At 44.3% G+C, this 17,922-nt stretch overlaps 1 protein-coding gene across 1 annotated transcript; it reads left to right on the forward strand.

The window, feature by feature from the left end:
• The first annotated feature begins 274 nt into the window (after positions 1 to 274).
• On the forward strand, positions 275 to 17,922 carry LOC126377101 (facilitated trehalose transporter Tret1-like). Its single transcript, XM_050024760.1, has 11 exons — positions 275 to 482; positions 1,777 to 1,929; positions 9,919 to 10,121; positions 11,318 to 11,504; positions 12,475 to 12,639; positions 13,238 to 13,374; positions 14,566 to 14,658; positions 15,256 to 15,367; positions 16,441 to 16,555; positions 17,329 to 17,481; positions 17,796 to 17,922. Exons 1-11 carry the CDS (start codon positions 419 to 421, stop codon positions 17,824 to 17,826), a joined length of 1,413 nt encoding a protein of 470 aa, XP_049880717.1. The 5' UTR covers positions 275 to 418; the 3' UTR covers positions 17,827 to 17,922.

Genomic DNA, 17,922 nt, shown 5'->3' on the forward strand with positions numbered 1-17,922 from the left:
TTCTACGGCCAATAACCGGGATTCACAAAACCTTAAACATAAGAGTTAGTTGAACACTATTTTATTTTTAAAATATATATTATGACAAAAACATAGCCTATGAAGTTTAAGAATAAAAACAACTTTTCACTTTCTTCAACGACCTTCAATCCTTTTGTTTGCATCTAAAACAAACTCGTAGGTTATCACTACACAGATCGATTAATTGTTTTTTTACACTATAAAAAAATGTGAAGGGAATCGAGTCGAGTCATTGCGAGTCAGTGATTTTATTGACAACCACAATTAAACGCAATGGCAGTGTAGGCACACGTCTCCTGCCCTTTGAATTAAAAAGTAAAATAGATTTAAAAATTAGAATAAGTGTCAACAACAAGTTTAAATTTGGAACAAACGCGGCGCGTGCTTGACTTTCAAAATGTTTGACACATTCAGAGCTCAGTTTAAGTTAAATTGGCGCCAATATTTAGCAGCTTCTTTGGGTAAGCTTTTTTTATACTTACAAATATTCACGCCCGTAACCCTGTCGGGGAAGGCAGAACATCACCATTAGAAGATAAATAGAAAAAAATTAAAGACTCCAGTCCTAATATGAATATTAATTATTTTTAACTTAGGAAAAAAATATAAAAATATATCATTTTCAATGGTGGATGACATATTAAAAATATCATCAATAGGGGCGTGAGACTGAAGGTTGGACATTATCATCATAATTAGTTATCTTCTGATTGACTTGTTATTCTGCTCACCCCTTAAGGATTCATAACCGTGATTATAAATATTTAATTATTAATATATTGCAGTCAATTAATATCAACACAACAGCTACATTTAATTATTGTAACTACATAATATAACTTAATAATTAATGATTTCCTAGAACAAGACTTGGTCACGATCGCTATGGAGGTATAAATATTTATAAGCCTTTATCTGAACAATCACCACAATAAAATAACGAACAAGATCGATTGAATAATTCTAAGTATTAATTATAATTTGCTACAGCTTCTTGGATAATAAGAGAAGTGTCTGCAGGAATCGGGGCCTCGCTCTGGACACAAATACCTACGTGGTATACCGGAAGCGTTGCGGGTTGCATTATGTGCATCAAGCTTTACTATTCTGTTACCTACTAAAAATGTAACAGCTATTATAACAACCATCCCGCTCAGGGACGGTACAGAAAAGTACCGGCGTCCGAAGGACGTAATATATGACCCCGACGACCCGATTATCTAGCCATAGAGGCTGCCAATCAGCTCGTGACACCAAACACTTCAGAACCCCGATACCGACCCCGCCGGCGTGGTCGATGATTTCCCTCATTCAGCGCTTATCGCTATCGACTGACTAGGGTCGATTAATTCTTTCAAATATTCTTCTTCTTAGACGACGCCTGAGCCGAGGTTCGCGCCCAACTGGGCACCCTCAGGCCTGTTGTCTTGAACGTTGTACCGGGTGAGAGCCTTCAGCGCTCCCCATTTGTCCGGCCAAGTAGTTAATGCCATCTGCGGCAAATCTACAATAAGTCACGTCAAAAAAAAAAAAATCACCGAGCTTTCTATTAGACCGACGTGATAGGTGGTGAGCCGTATCGCCGTCTATAATGGTTGATCTAACAGTCTAAGTGAAGAAAACTGCAATTGAGATAAAAATTAATAACTCGTTGGTGCAAGTCTGGTACTGAAATCCGAACCAGCACTCCAAGCAAAAAAATAATAATTGTAAATAATTTAATAAAAAAGCTCATTATTACCTTATCTCTTCCAGCGAGCTATGGCAGTCTGTGCACGGGTATGTCGATGGGTTGGACGTCACCGGTACTGCCTACCCTGCAGGGGCCCAACTCGCCGCTGCCTGAGAAGCCCACCTTGCAGGAGGAGTCGTGGATTGGCTCGCTCCTGGTGCTTGGTGGATTACTTGGTAACACTTGGTTACAAGCTGCTTGAACACATTTTCCACTTTTATTCGACTTCTCTCGTATGGATTGTGAGATCAATGACCTCATCAACCCTGATGTCAGGATTATAGGGGGTGGCTGACCCTTGGGCTCACGATCCGGAGGTCCTGGGTTCGATTCCCAGTGGGGAATTATCTGATACGGTAAGGATTGCAGGTAGGTCAGCTGCCCAAAACCAACACACAATGCGCCACATTTGGATGTTTTCACAACTCTGCGTCGAGCGGCCGTCCCGAACGGTCGTTTGTTCAGAGGTCCCGAGCTGCGCCCCGCAGCTCCCCGCGCTGCGCCCCGCAGCCCCCCGCCGCGCGCCCCGCGCCCCGTGCCGCCATTGTCTGCCGGCTACCTGCTGGCGTGACCCTGCCGCCATACATTGAGCCAACAATAGTTCTTCTCAGAACTTGCTGGCTTATCTAAGTTTCAAGGTTAAAATAACGACTGTTATTTTACAGTTGCATCGATCTTAATTTAAAACCACAGTTTCGTGGTCCTCAGTGGATACCTTGCGGTGTTAACTAAGCTGAGTGGGACGTGGCCCTGGGGCGTCCGCTTGCCTCACTTTGAGGCAGGCATATTACCCGGACGGGGCTAGAACCACCGGCCTTGGGGTCTACCCTAGTCGACTCTAGCTGTCACCCGGGGTAGAGTGACCAATCTCTACCCCTTATTCTTTTCTCTTCGTGTTTCGGGGTGTAAAAACCCTCCGCACTTAGAGCATAGGAACCCTCTTGCACAATAAGATCGGCAAAGGGATACCAGCTTAGGGCACACCATAAGCACACATCCTCTTTGTTAACCCCAACCAAAGAGGCAAAACTCACTCTCACACACCCTCGAGCAATCCCACTCGAGTTGCGAAAGTTAGCGAGCGATCGCCTCAGAGTTTCTTGCGCCGCTTATTCTCTGAGGAACGCTTTTGCGAAGCGGTAGTAATTATTCTATAGCAGATTGGCCGTCCCTTAAAAATGGCCGACAGCTCCGAGCTGTGGGCCGAAATCGGTAAACTCATTTTGACGCATATCCTAGCAGATAAAAGCAGCGCGCTTTACGCTGAGATATGCCGTTTAGTACCGCAAGTTGCGGCGTTAACTTTGCCTTCCGCGCCCCGAGTTGATAGCCCTCGTGCCGACCGCGCTTCGTCACCCAGTCTCCCCGCGACCCCCTGCCCCACCGCGTCCTTCGCGTCGTTTCCCGGCCCAGCCCGCCCCACCGCGTCTCTTGCTTTGTCCCAATCGCGCGCGTCATCTCCTTCCCCTGCTTCCCTCCTCGCCGGTGACGATGAGGTATCGTGCGATGTTCGTATGGACGTTGCCGAGTCCGATTCGTCGTCGGAGTGTGTGGAGTCGTCCTCTTCGGAGGACATATTCACGCTCGTGGAGGGCCGTAAGGGAAAACGAGCCCGCCGTCACCGTGAATCTGAGCCTGCTAAGGTTCAGAAAACGTCCTCGGGAACGTCGATCCCCTCTTCCATCCCCGAGGTCCGTAAGGTCCCTTCCAGCCCTTCTAAGGCTGTCACTGAAGTACAAAAAGGTCCCACCCCTCCGCCCTTGTACATGAGGGACAAAAATAGGTGGAATGAAGTCTCCCTTCGGGCGAAAGAGGAGAACATCGTAATCACCAGCGCCCGCACGACCCAAGATGGGATCAAAATCCAGGTCCCGTCATCTTCTGAGCATAGAAAGCTCACTTCGATTCTGAAAGGTAGAGGAATACAATTCCATACCTACGCCCTCCCGGAGGAACGTATCCTCCGTATTATTCTAAAGGGAATCCCTAAGGAGTGGGAAACCACTCTTGTTAAGGAGGACCTTATTAAAAACGGTTTTCCGGCTCTCGAGGTGCACCGTATGCACCGCGGTCGTGGCCAAGTCCCGTACGACATGGTCACCGTTATATTAGAAAGGACGGATGAGGGCAAGAAGATCTTCAACCTGAAGACTTGTTGCGGTCTATCTGGCCTTAAAGTTGAAACTCCCCATAAGGGAGGCCCCCCAACGCAATGTCATAGATGCCAACTTTACGGGCATTCTAGTAGGCATTGTCATGCCAAGCCTAGGTGCGTAAAGTGCCTAGGTGATCACGCTACCTCGGATTGCCTTAGAGGCAAAAACGAGGTGGAACCCCCTAGCTGTGTGCTGTGTGGTCAGCAAGGTCATCCTGCGAACTATCGCGGATGCACCAAGGCTCCACGCACCCACCATAAGGTAGCTCAACGAAGGGCAGCCCGCGCTGCAGCTTCCCAACCCGGTCCCACTAAGGCCCATATGACCCCTTCCTCGCACTCTACTCGCGATTTCCCGGCTCTGCCACTCACGCAAACCAAACTCGCGCCACAGCGTCCATCCGCATGGATTCGTCCCCCGGCAATTGTCCGACCCACAAATCCGCTCCGCGCCCAACCTAGTAGCAACTTAGGTATTCCTGCAGCCACTCTTGCGCCTCATCCGGTTCCTGCGATGGCCCCTCAGGCCTCTGCGTTTCCTGTCAACCAGTTTAGGGAATTTAGTATTCTCTTTAAGTCGGCCCTTAGTCAACTTGACAGTTTATTAGACTCCCTGTCCCAATTTAAAGCCTAATAATGGATTGTACGAATAAAAGTAGAGTCAAACCGCGTTCCCTTACAATAGGTTTTTTCAATGCTGATGGCATCTTAGGTCAACGTGCAGAGATTCACGAGTTTGTAAAACATCATCAGGTAGATATTTTATTAGTGCAGGAATCTTTCCTCAAACCCTCTAATCGCGACCCCAAGATGGCGAATTATAATTTAGTGCGAAACGACAGGATCTTTGCGCCCAAAGGGGGCACTCTCATTTATTATAGAAAGTCACTTCACTGTATACCTATAGACCCGCCTGCCCTCACTGACATTGAGGCTTCGATCTGTCGAGTGGGCATGACAGGACATCAGCCAATCACACTAGTGTCGGCTTATCTATCTCCTAATAACTCTAAGAGGTTACTTAGAAGTGACCTCGAAGCCCTCTTTAATCTCAGTAATTCAGTCATAATTGCTGGCGATCTTAACGCTAAACATCTTTCTTGGAGTTGCTTAACAACAAACACAAGAGGCAGGGTATTAGAAACTCTAGCCGAGCCCCTCTATTATGATATAATAACACCATTGCAGCCCACGAGATATCCCCCTGACTTGAATCACAGACCAGAAATACTCGACTTGGCGCTTCTAAAGAACATAAACTTACGTTTATGTTCTATAGAAGTACTACACGAGTTACAATCCGACCACCGACCTGTTATATTAAAACTAGGCTCCCGTTTAGACGCCCCTGATAATCCAGCAACCCCTAAGACAGTACTGGACTGGGAGAAGGTGGCCGAAGGCCTCCAGTCTTCTAGTTCAGTATACTTAGATAGTATCCCAGTAGAAATAGCCTCCTTAGAGGAGGCCTCGACAGCTATTAACTCCCTCACGGATCACGTGAGGTCGGTTTTGAATGAAAGTTCAAAACAGGTTCCGGAGATGGAAGACCATCGCTGGAAACTGCCTACCGATATCCGTGATCTGCTAACGGAGAAAAACGCAGCCACCCGCGCATATGATTCCAATCGCACCGAGGAATGTCGCCGTCATTTGCGTCTCTTGCAGCATACTGTAAGAAAACGTATTAATGACATGCGACAGAATCGGTGGGATAATCTTTTGAGCGGCATTGAGCCCCACCACCAGGCCATCTGGCAGCTGTCTAGGTCTCTTCAAAAGGATACGGTTGTTCCTACTCCTCCTCTCAATAGGCCTAACCAACCCCCCGCTTTTGACGATGACGAAAAAGCCGAATGCCTTGCCGACAGTCTCGAAGCCCAATGTTCGCCCAGTACTCTCCCTATCGATCGTAGGCACCTCTCGACGGTGAACTCTGAAGTTCAGCGTAGGGCTTCTGTACCTCCCACCGATCCTCCTCTTCCACAGGTTACTGAGGAAGAGGTACTAGGTATCATCAAAAGATTTCATACCCGAAAAGCCCCTGGCTCAGACGGTATCACGAATCGTGTCCTTAAAAACTTCGGTGCTCCCCTCATCTGCTTACTAACGGCAATATTCAACGTCGCCATGAGCAACTGCGTCTTTCCACAGCAGTGGAAAGAAGCAATTGTAATTGGTATACCAAAGCCTGGGAAACCTAAAAACGAACCTTCCAGTTACCGCCCTATAAGTCTCCTCAATACCATGGGGAAGATTTATGAGCGGCTCATATTTGCTAGATTACGGGACTACGCCGAATCCAATAGTCTTATTCCACCAGAGCAGTTTGGTTTTAGAACCAAACACTCCTGCGTTCAACAAGTGCACCGTATTGTTGAACATATCTCCAGTAGATTAAACTTAAAAAAACCTGTCGCTACGGGAGCGCTCTTCTTCGATGTGGCGAAAGCGTTCGACAAAGTCTGGCACAACGGCTTGATCTACAAGCTTTATTCACTGGGAGTGCCAGACCGTCTCGTGCACATCATACGAGACTTCCTCTCAAATCGAACCTTTCGCTACCGCGTGGAAGGGACGCTCTCGTCACCGCACCCGATACATGCCGGAGTCCCACAAGGCTCCGTCCTCTCCCCTTTACTATTTTCATTGTATACTAGTGACATTCCCAAATCCCCTAATACCGAATTAGCTTTATTTGCGGATGATACAGCCATCTATTCTTCGTGCCGTGGTCGAGTTATGATGACCGGAATCCTCCAACGCGCGGCCAATGCCTTAGGCAAGTGGTTTCGCAAATGGAGAATCGAGGTAAACCCGGAGAAAAGTGCAGCGGTGTACTTTTCAAAGGGCTATTATAACACGCCACGGTCACGCCGTCAACTTAAAATCATTAAGATGTTTGGCAAGCCGATCCCTTGGGAGGAGCAAGTCAAATATCTCGGCGTAGTCTTAGATAGACGTCTTACTTTCAAGGCCCATATCAAACGTGTGCGCGATCGCGCCGCGTTTGTAATGGGCCGTCTTCACTGTCTTCTTAACAAGCGAAGTAGATTGTCCCTTAGGAATAAGGTGAAAATCTACACGACTTGCATCCGTCCGATCATGACCTATGCAGGGGTAGTTTTCGCTCATGCGAGTCCCTCTCAAATCCACCGTCTACAGGTAATACAAAATCGTTTCATGCGGAAAGCCACGGGAGCTCCGTGGTTCCTTCGCAATGAAAATCTGCACATTGACCTAGGTCTGCCAACCATTGCCCAATGGCTCAAATTAGCTTCCAAACGTTTTTTCGATTCTGCTCCGCACCACCCAAATCCCCTGGTAGTTGCGGCTTCCGAATACATCCCGCTTAGGGACGGTACTGAAAAGTATCGGTGTCCGAAGGACGTAATGTACGATCCCGACGACCCGATTACTCTAGCCATAGAGGCAGCCAATCAGCTCGCGACACCAAACACTTCAGGACCCCGATACCGACCCCGCCGGCGTGGTCGACGTTTTCCCTCATTCAGCGCTTATCGCTATCGACCCACTAGGGTCGATTAATTCTTTCAAATATTTTTCCTCTCAGACGACGCCCTGAGCCGAGGTTCGCGCCCAACTGGGCACCCTCAGGCCTGTTGTCTTAAACGTTGTACCGGGTGAGAGCCTTCAGCGCTCCCCATTTGTCCGGCCAAGTAGTTAATGCCATCTGCGGCAAATCTACAATAAGTCACGTCAAAAAAAAAAAAAAAAAAAAAAAAAAATTCTCCATACTACTTTTTTAGGGAAAAATAGGGCAGTGGTTTCCCTCTTGCCTTCCGCCCAAATGTTTTCACATGACAAGCAGAAATGTGTTGTTCTTTTTTTGCACAGTTTTAAACATAATTTTAATGTCTTTTTTCTTTTACTGAATCCTAAGTAAGTGTCTTGAAATCTGTTGAAATTATTCAAATTAAGGTTCTAATCGACGGAGTAATATGAGAATAAGTTCTATGAGAATCAGGACAGACAAACAAATATTTTTAAAATTGTGTCTTGCCTTAAAGGGCACTCGAGATGTTTTTATATATTTTTTTTGTGGAGATGTTTTTACGCAGATACTACTTACGTTAAACAAAATACGCACAGGAAACACGGCTTAAAACATCGAAAACATTTTACGACAACCGTCCACCAACAAAAAAAACCGCCAACATTAGTCGCAGTGAGACAAAAAGTAAATTCTTACCCTTTTTTACATCCGATTCAATCAATTTAATTCTGTTCAAGGTTGTGACTTTGATTACATTACTATAGCCAAGTAATTATAGTTGTTAGTGGCAGATCTATAGATCGTATAATGATATGCAAATGCTGTTTGACGTCTGCAGTGACTTATCTTGTGGAGTTATAACTGGCTTGACAACAATGCTATAGTCCGGCAATCTCGTGCGCGACCCTCCTGCGGGGCGACAGACGGTGGCGGGGACGGGGTAGCTAAGATGTCAGCGGGTAGCAGGTGGTGTAGCGGGGAAGGGAAACGCGTGCATCTGCGCGTCAAGTACGGCAGTCTCGGCCGCGCAGCCGAAGCGGCAACACGTGCTTGATAATCTGTACTACTTTGAGGGCGACGCACACGAGATTAATATCTGAGGATGAGTGAGGCGATCTCAAGACAACTTAAGGAGGTTGTACATAAATAATTAATGAGCAAAACACGGAGAAATCAAAGAGAAGTGACGAAGAATATCAAACGGAGAGTGAAAATGAAAGCGATATGGAAATTGATTTATAATAAAACAATCTATTAATATTTTAGTTTTCCTAATAATTGGTCGTCAAGCATAATAATAAAAATAAAATAAAATAGTTCTATCTTTTTATTCACTCCGACATATATTACGTCACAAGTAAGTACAACTTATTGCAAGATTTATCCTGGCACACTTCTCTACGTGTGCAGCCGTGTTCTAGAATGTCAAGATGATGACGCGCTACCCCGTCCCCGCCACCGTCTGTCGCCCCGCAGGAGGGTCGCGCACGAGATTGCCGGACTATAGGCACTTCCTTAAATGATTATAATAATTATGATGACTGCTTGGTTAACACTATATCGTTACCTTATAATGTATACCACTTCTTCTTCTTATAGTGTGGGTTGTGAGGTGGAATACCAACCCCATCAACCCTGGTGTCAGGGTTATTACTGAGCCGCCAAAGGCCCCTGACATGGCTCATAATGTATACCACTTAAGCGCCATTTTGAAAAATCACATTCGGATGTGATGATCTTTAGGTAAAAATGACCGAAAACAGTCCCCGTGTACCAGTGGTTTGAGCGTTGGGCTCACGATCCGGAGGCCCCGGGTTCGAATCCCGGTGGGGACATATCACAAAAATCACTTTGTGATCCCTAGTTTGGTTAAGACTTAAGGCTGATAAAGTACTCAATAAAGTATTTTATCTATCTATCTATCTGATCACCTGATTGTCCGAAAGAAAGATGATCCGTGCTTCGGAAGGCACGTTAAGCCGTTGGTCCCGGTTACTACTTACTGATGTAAGTATGTAGTCGTTACATGAGCCATGTCAGGGGCCTTTGGCGGCTCAGTAATAACCCTGACACCAGGGTTGATGAGGTTGATATTCCACCTCACAACGCACACGATAAGAAGAAGAACAAAATCTCGATTTCTATTAATTTAACTTCAGATAATATTTTAAATTTGTCAGAAAATAAACTTAAAGCTCATGTGAAGCTTTATTTAAAAAAGCTTATTATAAAGATTAATGACTTCCTAAATTATAAAAATGTCTGGTATTTAATGTGTTCCTCTAGTTATTAAATAACTTGTAATGTATACCCTCATTGGTTTTTAAAAGATGTGTTGCTGTTGCAGTTTCTTGCCATTTCTTCTCCTCAGCCATAACACCTTGCGAAATGACGTAAATTCAAAAATGTTACATTGACCTTCAACAAGTTTATAATTCATGATAATTACGTTGAATAAATGATTCTGATTTCTATCTGATACATCGTTTTCAGGCCCCCTAATAACAGTCCCTCTATCCCGCCACATCGGCCGTCGCTGGATCATAATGATGTCCAACATCCCCCTGCTGCTGGGCTGGCTGCTGGCCGGGGTGGCGAGTGACCTGCCCACCCTGTACGCGGCCAGGGTCATGTGGGGCTGCGCTACCGGCATGCAGTTCGCTATGGTGCCGCTCTATATTGGAGAAATCGCTGAGGTGAGATTTGAACGGTTCATAGACCACAAACTCCGTCCTGCCCGATCCTTTGCTTTTATTCCCAGTCGCCACCGTATGGATTGCCCCCAGGTGGCAATCGGGAAGACCCCGCCGGCGTGGTCGACGACTTCCCTCAGTCAGCGCTTATCGCTATCGACCCCCTAGGGTCGATTAATTCTTTCAAATATTTTTGACGACGCCCTGAGCCGAGGTTCGCGCCCAACTGGGCACCCTCAGGCCTGTTGTCTTCAAACGTTGTACCGGGTGAGAGCCTTCAGCTCTCCCCATTTGTCTGGCCAAGTAGTTAATGCCACCTGCGGCAAATCTACAATAAGTCACGTCAAAAAAAAAGGCAATCGGGAATAAAATTTGCACTAATTCTCAGTTGCCACCTGGCAGTTTATTAGTATGCTAATAAAACCACATTGGAAATACCTGACCGTCAACAAGACCTAGAGCGATGAGGTGAGGTGGGGTTGGCGATCCACGCAATGTACAGCGACTTGGATGGGGGGCAATAGGTTCCCAGTCACCGCCAGGTGGCAACTGGGAATTGGTGCAAATTTTATTCCCGATTGCCACCTGGGGGCAATCCGTACGATGGCGACTGAGAATAGAGGATCCTTTGCGGCCGATGCGTCACGAGTGCGGCAATCGAGATATGTAGTCTCTCCTTCACCACTGAGCGTGTGATAATAATTTATGGAAAAAAAAAAACGAAAATCATTGGTTTAGGCGCTGCTGGGATTCAAAACCTGCGACCTCACAGTCAAGCGTTCATCCAATCAATCAATTTTGCAATCAATAATTCGGATGTCACGTTCGTTTTGTAAAGTAAGATATAAACCAGTGATGAGCGTGGGTTTAAGTATTTGACAGCCAAGCAAAATTGAATCCAGTTATTATATAATTCGACCGACAAGTCAACAAACCATGTTTTAGGCCAATTAGGGGTAATTCTCATTATGGCAACCGACTCGCAAATGGACTACTTCTCATTATGGCAACTTCTCATCTTGGCTACTTCTGATTAGGGCTACTTCTCACGTTCATCCCTGGTTTATTTTTTATTTGTAAGGTGGTTAAAGTAAAACTATTGAGTATAAGTACCTATGATAATTCTGTAATAAAGATATTTTACAGTTTGTGTTAAAGTTATTTGGTATACTTCCCTACTTTGTTATTTTGCTTTCTAGGACAAGATCCGGGGAGCCCTCAGCGCGTTCTTCCTCCTCTTCATCAACGTGGGTTTCCTCCTGGCCTACGCGATCGGTCCCTTCGCAAGCTACTGGGGCCTTACCGCTGCTGGTGGGATCCTGTCCTTGTTCTACGTGCCTTTCACCTGGTTGATACCTGAGACGCCATTCTTTTTGGCTTATAAAGGTGAGAGAATAGAGTAGTTCCCAACTAGTCAAATGTTTTTTTACTAACCGACAAAACACATAAAGCAACCTGTGAAGTCATAGAAAAACGTGACAAAATGTCACACTTATTATTACATTTATAAAATAAGTTACATTGAAAAAGGAAACATTTTTGTCTCCTTTCGATCTGTCTTTATTTAGCAATCAGAATTTCATAATTTATCGTTGACCTAGGAAACTACCCAATTGATTTTAATTAAGTTATGGTGCTGATTCGGGCAACCACCCACAACCAGCCACCATCTTAATATTCAATTAATTTGACGCGACTAAAACTAGCATTTATCTCTTTCTCGCGCTTATTGAACTTAAGTATTTTTTTCATTGCTCGGGGTAGATAATTATACAAAAATATAAGTAATGTAATCTTCTTCTATCATGTGGGTATTGTGAGGTGAATGGCCGGCCTCATCAAAACTGCTGTCAGGGTTAATATTGAGCCGCCTAAGGCCCCTGACGTGACTCAAGTAACGACTACGTACTTACATCAGTAAGTAGTAACTGGAACCAACAACTTAACGTGCCTTCCAAAGCACGAATCATCTTACTAAAAATAATGTAATGGCAGAGGCATATATAAAAATAGTTGTTGCTTGATAGTTGGATCAGAACGCATCCGATAGTAGTTTTTTACCTTTGATGGGTTTGCTCTTGGCCCCAGACTTGTCCGAAGGCATTGACAACGCCTATTTCTTCTCTTTATTTTGATCAAAATAGTAATGGAAGATGTGTAGTGTCTGGGTGTAATAACAAGGGTCAACATTTATACCAAGATAAAAGATGCATTTGTCTATTATCCATGAAATTAGAAGGTTAAACTAAGACAAAACAGTACAGCGCCATCTTCAAATTTTCTGGGGAACGTAGCCTCTCTCTCAAGTCTCTTATTAAAAGCCTAAAAACCGCTCTGTTTTGATTTTCTGTTACAGGTCGTCACGATGAAGCTTCAGAAGTGCTCCAGCGGTTAAGAGGCAAGTCCAAAGAAGCCGTGCAGCCAGAACTGGATGGTTTGAAGGCCATGATCGTGAGGGAGTTCAAGGAAGAACCGAGGATACAGGACCTCTGGGCTACCAGGGGGAACGTCAAGGCTTTGGGTAATTTATGAATAACGATTTTTGACAGATTGAAATGATCATGTCACAGTATTCTTGAAGGCCCTTTTTGAAGCTGAGGGCTATCAGGCCTAATTTTTTGCGCACTGTGTCACTGTTCTTAAAGGCCTAGTCAGGTTGTACACATATAGAAAATAGAATATTCTTACACTCGCGCCTACTATACGGAGCCTCGCAATTATTCGCGTTGTTCGATTTAAGTACATTGAGTAAGGTTTTGAATATTTTTTATTTTAATTTTGGGTTCTATGCTTAAAGCACAATATTGGACTGAAAATAATATCAAAAGACACTAAAATCATAAATTCCGACAGGAAATTCCACTCGGTATCAACTCAGAATCATGGTCAGAATCATCCCCCCAAGTTTTCGATACGGTGTCACTAACGTACTGTATATGTAACGGTTTCGACCCAAAGTATTTATTAGATGGAAAAAATGTTGATGTTTTACCTGAAGATTTGAAACTGTCAATATCATTTAATGATTTATTACAAGATGGAAAAGAAGCATTGGAAAAAGCAACTATAATAAACAATACTTTGACAAGAACAGAATAAAATGTGAACTGACTCTCCAGGCATCTGCGTGTTCCTGGCGATGTTGCTCCAGCTGTCAGGCATCGACGTTCTGCTGTTCTACATGGAGGAGCTGTTGGGCAAAGTGGGCACGAAGATCTCTGCCTCCGATGGAACCATCATTATGGGTGTTGTGCAGGTGCGGCGTCCTCGATCTATTAACCCTTAACGGATAAAAGACTATAAAAACAAAAAATATTTTGTTGCAACTAACTCTTTCTACTTTACAGCCTCCGTGGTCTAGTGGTTAGAACGTTAGGCTCACGATCTGGAGGTCCGGGTTCGATTCCCGATGGGGACATTATCGAAATCACTTCGTGAGACTGTCCTTTGTTTGGTAAGGACTTTTCAGGCTTGAATCACCTGATTGTCCGAAAAAGTAAGATGATTCCGTGCTTCGGAGGGCACGTTAAGCCGTTGGTCCCGGCTATTAGCTGTAAAAACACCTCCACCAACCCGCATTGGAGCAGCGTGGTGGAGTATGCTCCATACCCCCTCCGGTTGATTGAGGGGAGACCTGTGCCCAGCAGAGGGATGTATATAGGCTGTTTATATAACTCTTTCTAAAGTCACCGACATACCTCGGAGAATTGCAAAGCTGAAGTGGCAGTGGGCAGGACACATAGCGAGGAGAACCGATGGCCGCTGGGGCGGAAAGGTTCTGGAGTGGCGACCACGTGTCGGACGACGCTCAGTGGGTAGGCCCGCTACAAGGTGGACCGACGATCTGGTGAAGGTCGCGGGACGCCGCTGGATGCGGGCAGCGCAGTGGAGATCCTTGGGGGACGCTATGCCCAGCAGTGGGCGGCATACGGCTGTTGATGATGAACTCTTTCTAAGTAAGTAGCTGTTGCAAAATTGGAGTCAAAATAGCGGGACCAATTGCTTAATGTTGTAATTGCATATTGTAACATATACTACCTATCCACTACTATTTGATACCTGAACAAAAAATCTAGTACCTTTCTCATTCAAAAGATAAACACTGGCATAGAATAAGGGTTAGTATTTAGCCGCCAAAGGCCCCTGACATGGCTCACGTAACGACTACTAACTTACATCAGTAAGTAGTAACCGGGACCCATGGCTTAACGTGCCTTCCGAAGCACGGATCATCTTAAGTACTTTCGGACAATCAGGTGATCAGCCTGTAATGTCCTAACCAAACTAGGGACCACAAAGAAATTGTTATGATATGTCCCCACCGGGAATCGAACCCAGGACCTCCGGATCGTGAGCCCAACGCTCAACCACTGGACCACGGGGGTCGTTCAAAGATGAGGAGGTAAGTTCTACGATGTATTTAATCATGTGTTTTGGCAATGTGTAGGTGGTAACAAGTTGCATCACACCGCTAGTTGTGGACCGACTTGGAAGGAAACTCCTCATGTGGACGACATCTCTTGGACTCACCATTTTCCTAGTAAGTAAAAAAAAAATTATAGGTACACACCTACACATTGGTACCGTCCGCCAAACTGCACAGCAGTTTGTTGGCAGATAGGTCACTCCATTTTTTCTTGTCCTTTCCAAATTTTATTTTATTAGTAGGTACAATATTTTATCATTTGGTAGGTTCAGAAGTATGCTAAGTTTACGATTACGTTAACAATTTGGGTCCAATATTTTAATCCAAAAATTGCTGACACCAGCCCATTCAAGTAAAAAGTGTGATTGTGAAAGTGAATTGCTGCTATTGGGTCCTCTACTAGGTTCGAGATAAATTCTGAAATTCTGATTACTCAATAGAGACAGATCTAAAAGTAACGAAAAACATTTCCTGTTTTCTATTTAAGTAACTTATTTATGACTTCTTTTTTTTAAAAAAAAAACGTTATAATAATTCCGATATTTTATCACGTTTTTGTATGACGTCAGTGTTCTTGGGAATACTTGTACGTATAAAAAAAAACAAAGATAGATACATTAAAAAAATAAATAATCAATGATAAGCCCTTTGGGTATTAATCCTACCATCTTCTAAGTAGAATACGATATATAATGATGATGATAATTGCAGTTCCTAATCGGCGTGTACGCACTACTGGACAGCTACTACAAGCTCAATGTGGCGCCGGTCGCATTCATCCCACTGCTGTGTCTTATCGTCTACATGGTCTTCTTTACTCTCGGTGAGTATCTTCTTCTTCATTGCTTATCACATTCACTGTTTACAAAATAAATAAAAATCATAGCTGGAAACCAAAACTTTTTAAGGTGTATTTTTATTTAAGTACATATGCATGCTTGTAAATATGGATAAATGTATATTGTTATTATTATTATTATTTCAATAAAAAACACATTTTTCAAATCCCGGTATACCAGTATTGTTCTGGAGGCAATAACGAAAATACCGGGTTTGAAAATTGGTCCGGAATTGCGATTCCCAATTGGTATCCCTAGCACTCGGATCCGAGCGGGGAGCGAGGAATGTGTTATTCCCATATTTGGTGGGACCGGCTCTCCTCATTTGACGACGCTTCCATCCTGGGCTTCGATATGCTGGTGCATCAAGTGGGCTCTACCTACCTCTTTTGCATTCGATAGGTATAAAGCTTATCTAACAACATATTCCTCATCTATAAGTCAAGCGTTCTGTCAACTTGGACATCACACCTTTTTTCAATTCCTTATTTTCACAGGGTTCGCTATCTAACCTGAAGTTTTGACAGATCCGCTTTTTACAGAAGCGACTACCTGTGTAACCTTACAACACGAAGGGAAAACCAGTCCAATACAGTAACCTGTAACCTAACGGTCACATATCTCCAAAGCGCATTTCACGGAAATGTGGGTTTCCTCACGTAGTTTTTTTTCAGCGCTGACCACCTAATAATCATTTATAATCCAAACATGAATTAAGTTTATATCATCATCATCATCAGCCCATTAACGTCCCCACTGCTGGGGCACGGGCCTTCCCTATGGATGGATAGGGAGATCGGGCCTTAAACCACCACGCGGGCCCAGTGCGGATTGGTGGTTATTAACGACTGCTAATGCAGCCGGGACCAACGGCTTAACGTGCCTTCCGAAGCACGGAGGAGCTCGAGATGAAAACTTTTCTTTTTTTGTGGTCACCCATCCTATGACCGGCCTTTGCGAAAGTTGCTTAACTTCAACAATCGCAGACCGAGCGCGTTTACCGCTGCGCCACCGAGCTCCTCAAGTTTATATACTTAAATGTTTTATATCTGCATAGGTGTGGGCCCGGTGCCCTGGATCCTGGTGGCAGAGATGTTCCCGGTGAAGACAAAGTGCCTCGCCAGCGGAATTTGTTCCTTCATGTGCTGGCTCGCTGGCTTCGTCTGGACCAGGTTGTACCTCAACATAACATAAGCGCACGACTATATATTCCTGGGATAGTCAGGTCAGAACTAAGATCCATCAGATGTACAGAAATAAGTACTCGCGCCTCACCGATCTTTCTGTAAAACATAATTAAGCAAGAAGCAAAGAAGAAGCGAATAAGGGTTTGTGGAGGAAGCAAGAGAAGTGCGTCAGAATCGTAGCGTGAGTTTATGTATGCATAACTAAGCAAATCATCATCATCATCATCAATTTAAGAGCCACGCTCTTGTCGGTGCAGCAAATAACAAAGCAAATAACAAAAAATAATAAGCAAATAGTGTTAAATTTGTGTCTGTCTTTAGATTGCGTTGATATTCCTTGATTTACATCTTCAACCGCAGACAAGAATTAGATATTAATTTGAACTTCCAAAGAAAAAGGATCTTGACTGATAGAATGACGGACAGGCACAGGAATCCTTTAAGGGTTCCGTTTTTCCTTTGGAGGTGGATGTGGCGTTTCCGGTAATGTTTCCAAATTGGGAATGTTTCCAAGTTGTAAAAATTATAATAAGTAGGTGCTTTTCTTTTTCAAAGTGTTCTTTCTTGTACTCTGATCCTATCTGTCTAAGGTTATGTTATAATGCTCTTTTTACATAAGTTTCGCGCCTTTTTACTGCCGGGAACATTCTCAAAGAGGGAGCACACCACAAGCACATCCAGTGGTGGGAACCTTAAAAATTAAGAGGCAAATCTGTCCTGTAAGACAAACATGCTAACATTCTTCTCCTCGTGATCAGATTCTTCCGCGACGTGGCGGCATCCTACGGCATCTACACGGCGTTCTGGATACTCGCTGTGTGCTGTGGAATTGGATTCATCTTCTCAGCCACGCTGCTGCCCGAGACCAAGGGGAAGACCTTCGATGAGATACAGGATATGCTTAACAACAAGTGAGTATAATGCCATAGAATAAAAAATTACTAGGTATAGAACTGCAACTCTCAGCTACCCACCAGCGGCTACTGAGCTAGGTTTACCAACTGGGCTACCAGGGCTCTCGGCTATTATTCCTTTTTCTATCACGACGTTAATACTCTGCGGGTTCCGGCCAAGTAGTTAATGCCATCTGCGGCAAATCTACAATAAGTCCCGTAAAAAAAAATACTCTGCGGGCCTATTCTTAGGCACGAACATCGCTTCCCATTATGTTGTACACTCTTATTTAAGTATTTACTTACTTACTAACCTTCTATTTTTTTTCCAGGTCCAAGGATCCGAAACCAGTGGACGTTTAAGCTTAGTAAACTTACATTAATTTTATAAGAACTCTTTTTAATTTGTTATGATTTTAATAAGTGTTATGATAATTAAAGTGTAAGTAGATAATAATA

Source organism: Pectinophora gossypiella, chromosome 22 (assembly GCF_024362695.1).
Source record: "Pectinophora gossypiella chromosome 22, ilPecGoss1.1, whole genome shotgun sequence".
Classification (NCBI taxonomy): domain Eukaryota; kingdom Metazoa; phylum Arthropoda; class Insecta; order Lepidoptera; family Gelechiidae; genus Pectinophora; species Pectinophora gossypiella.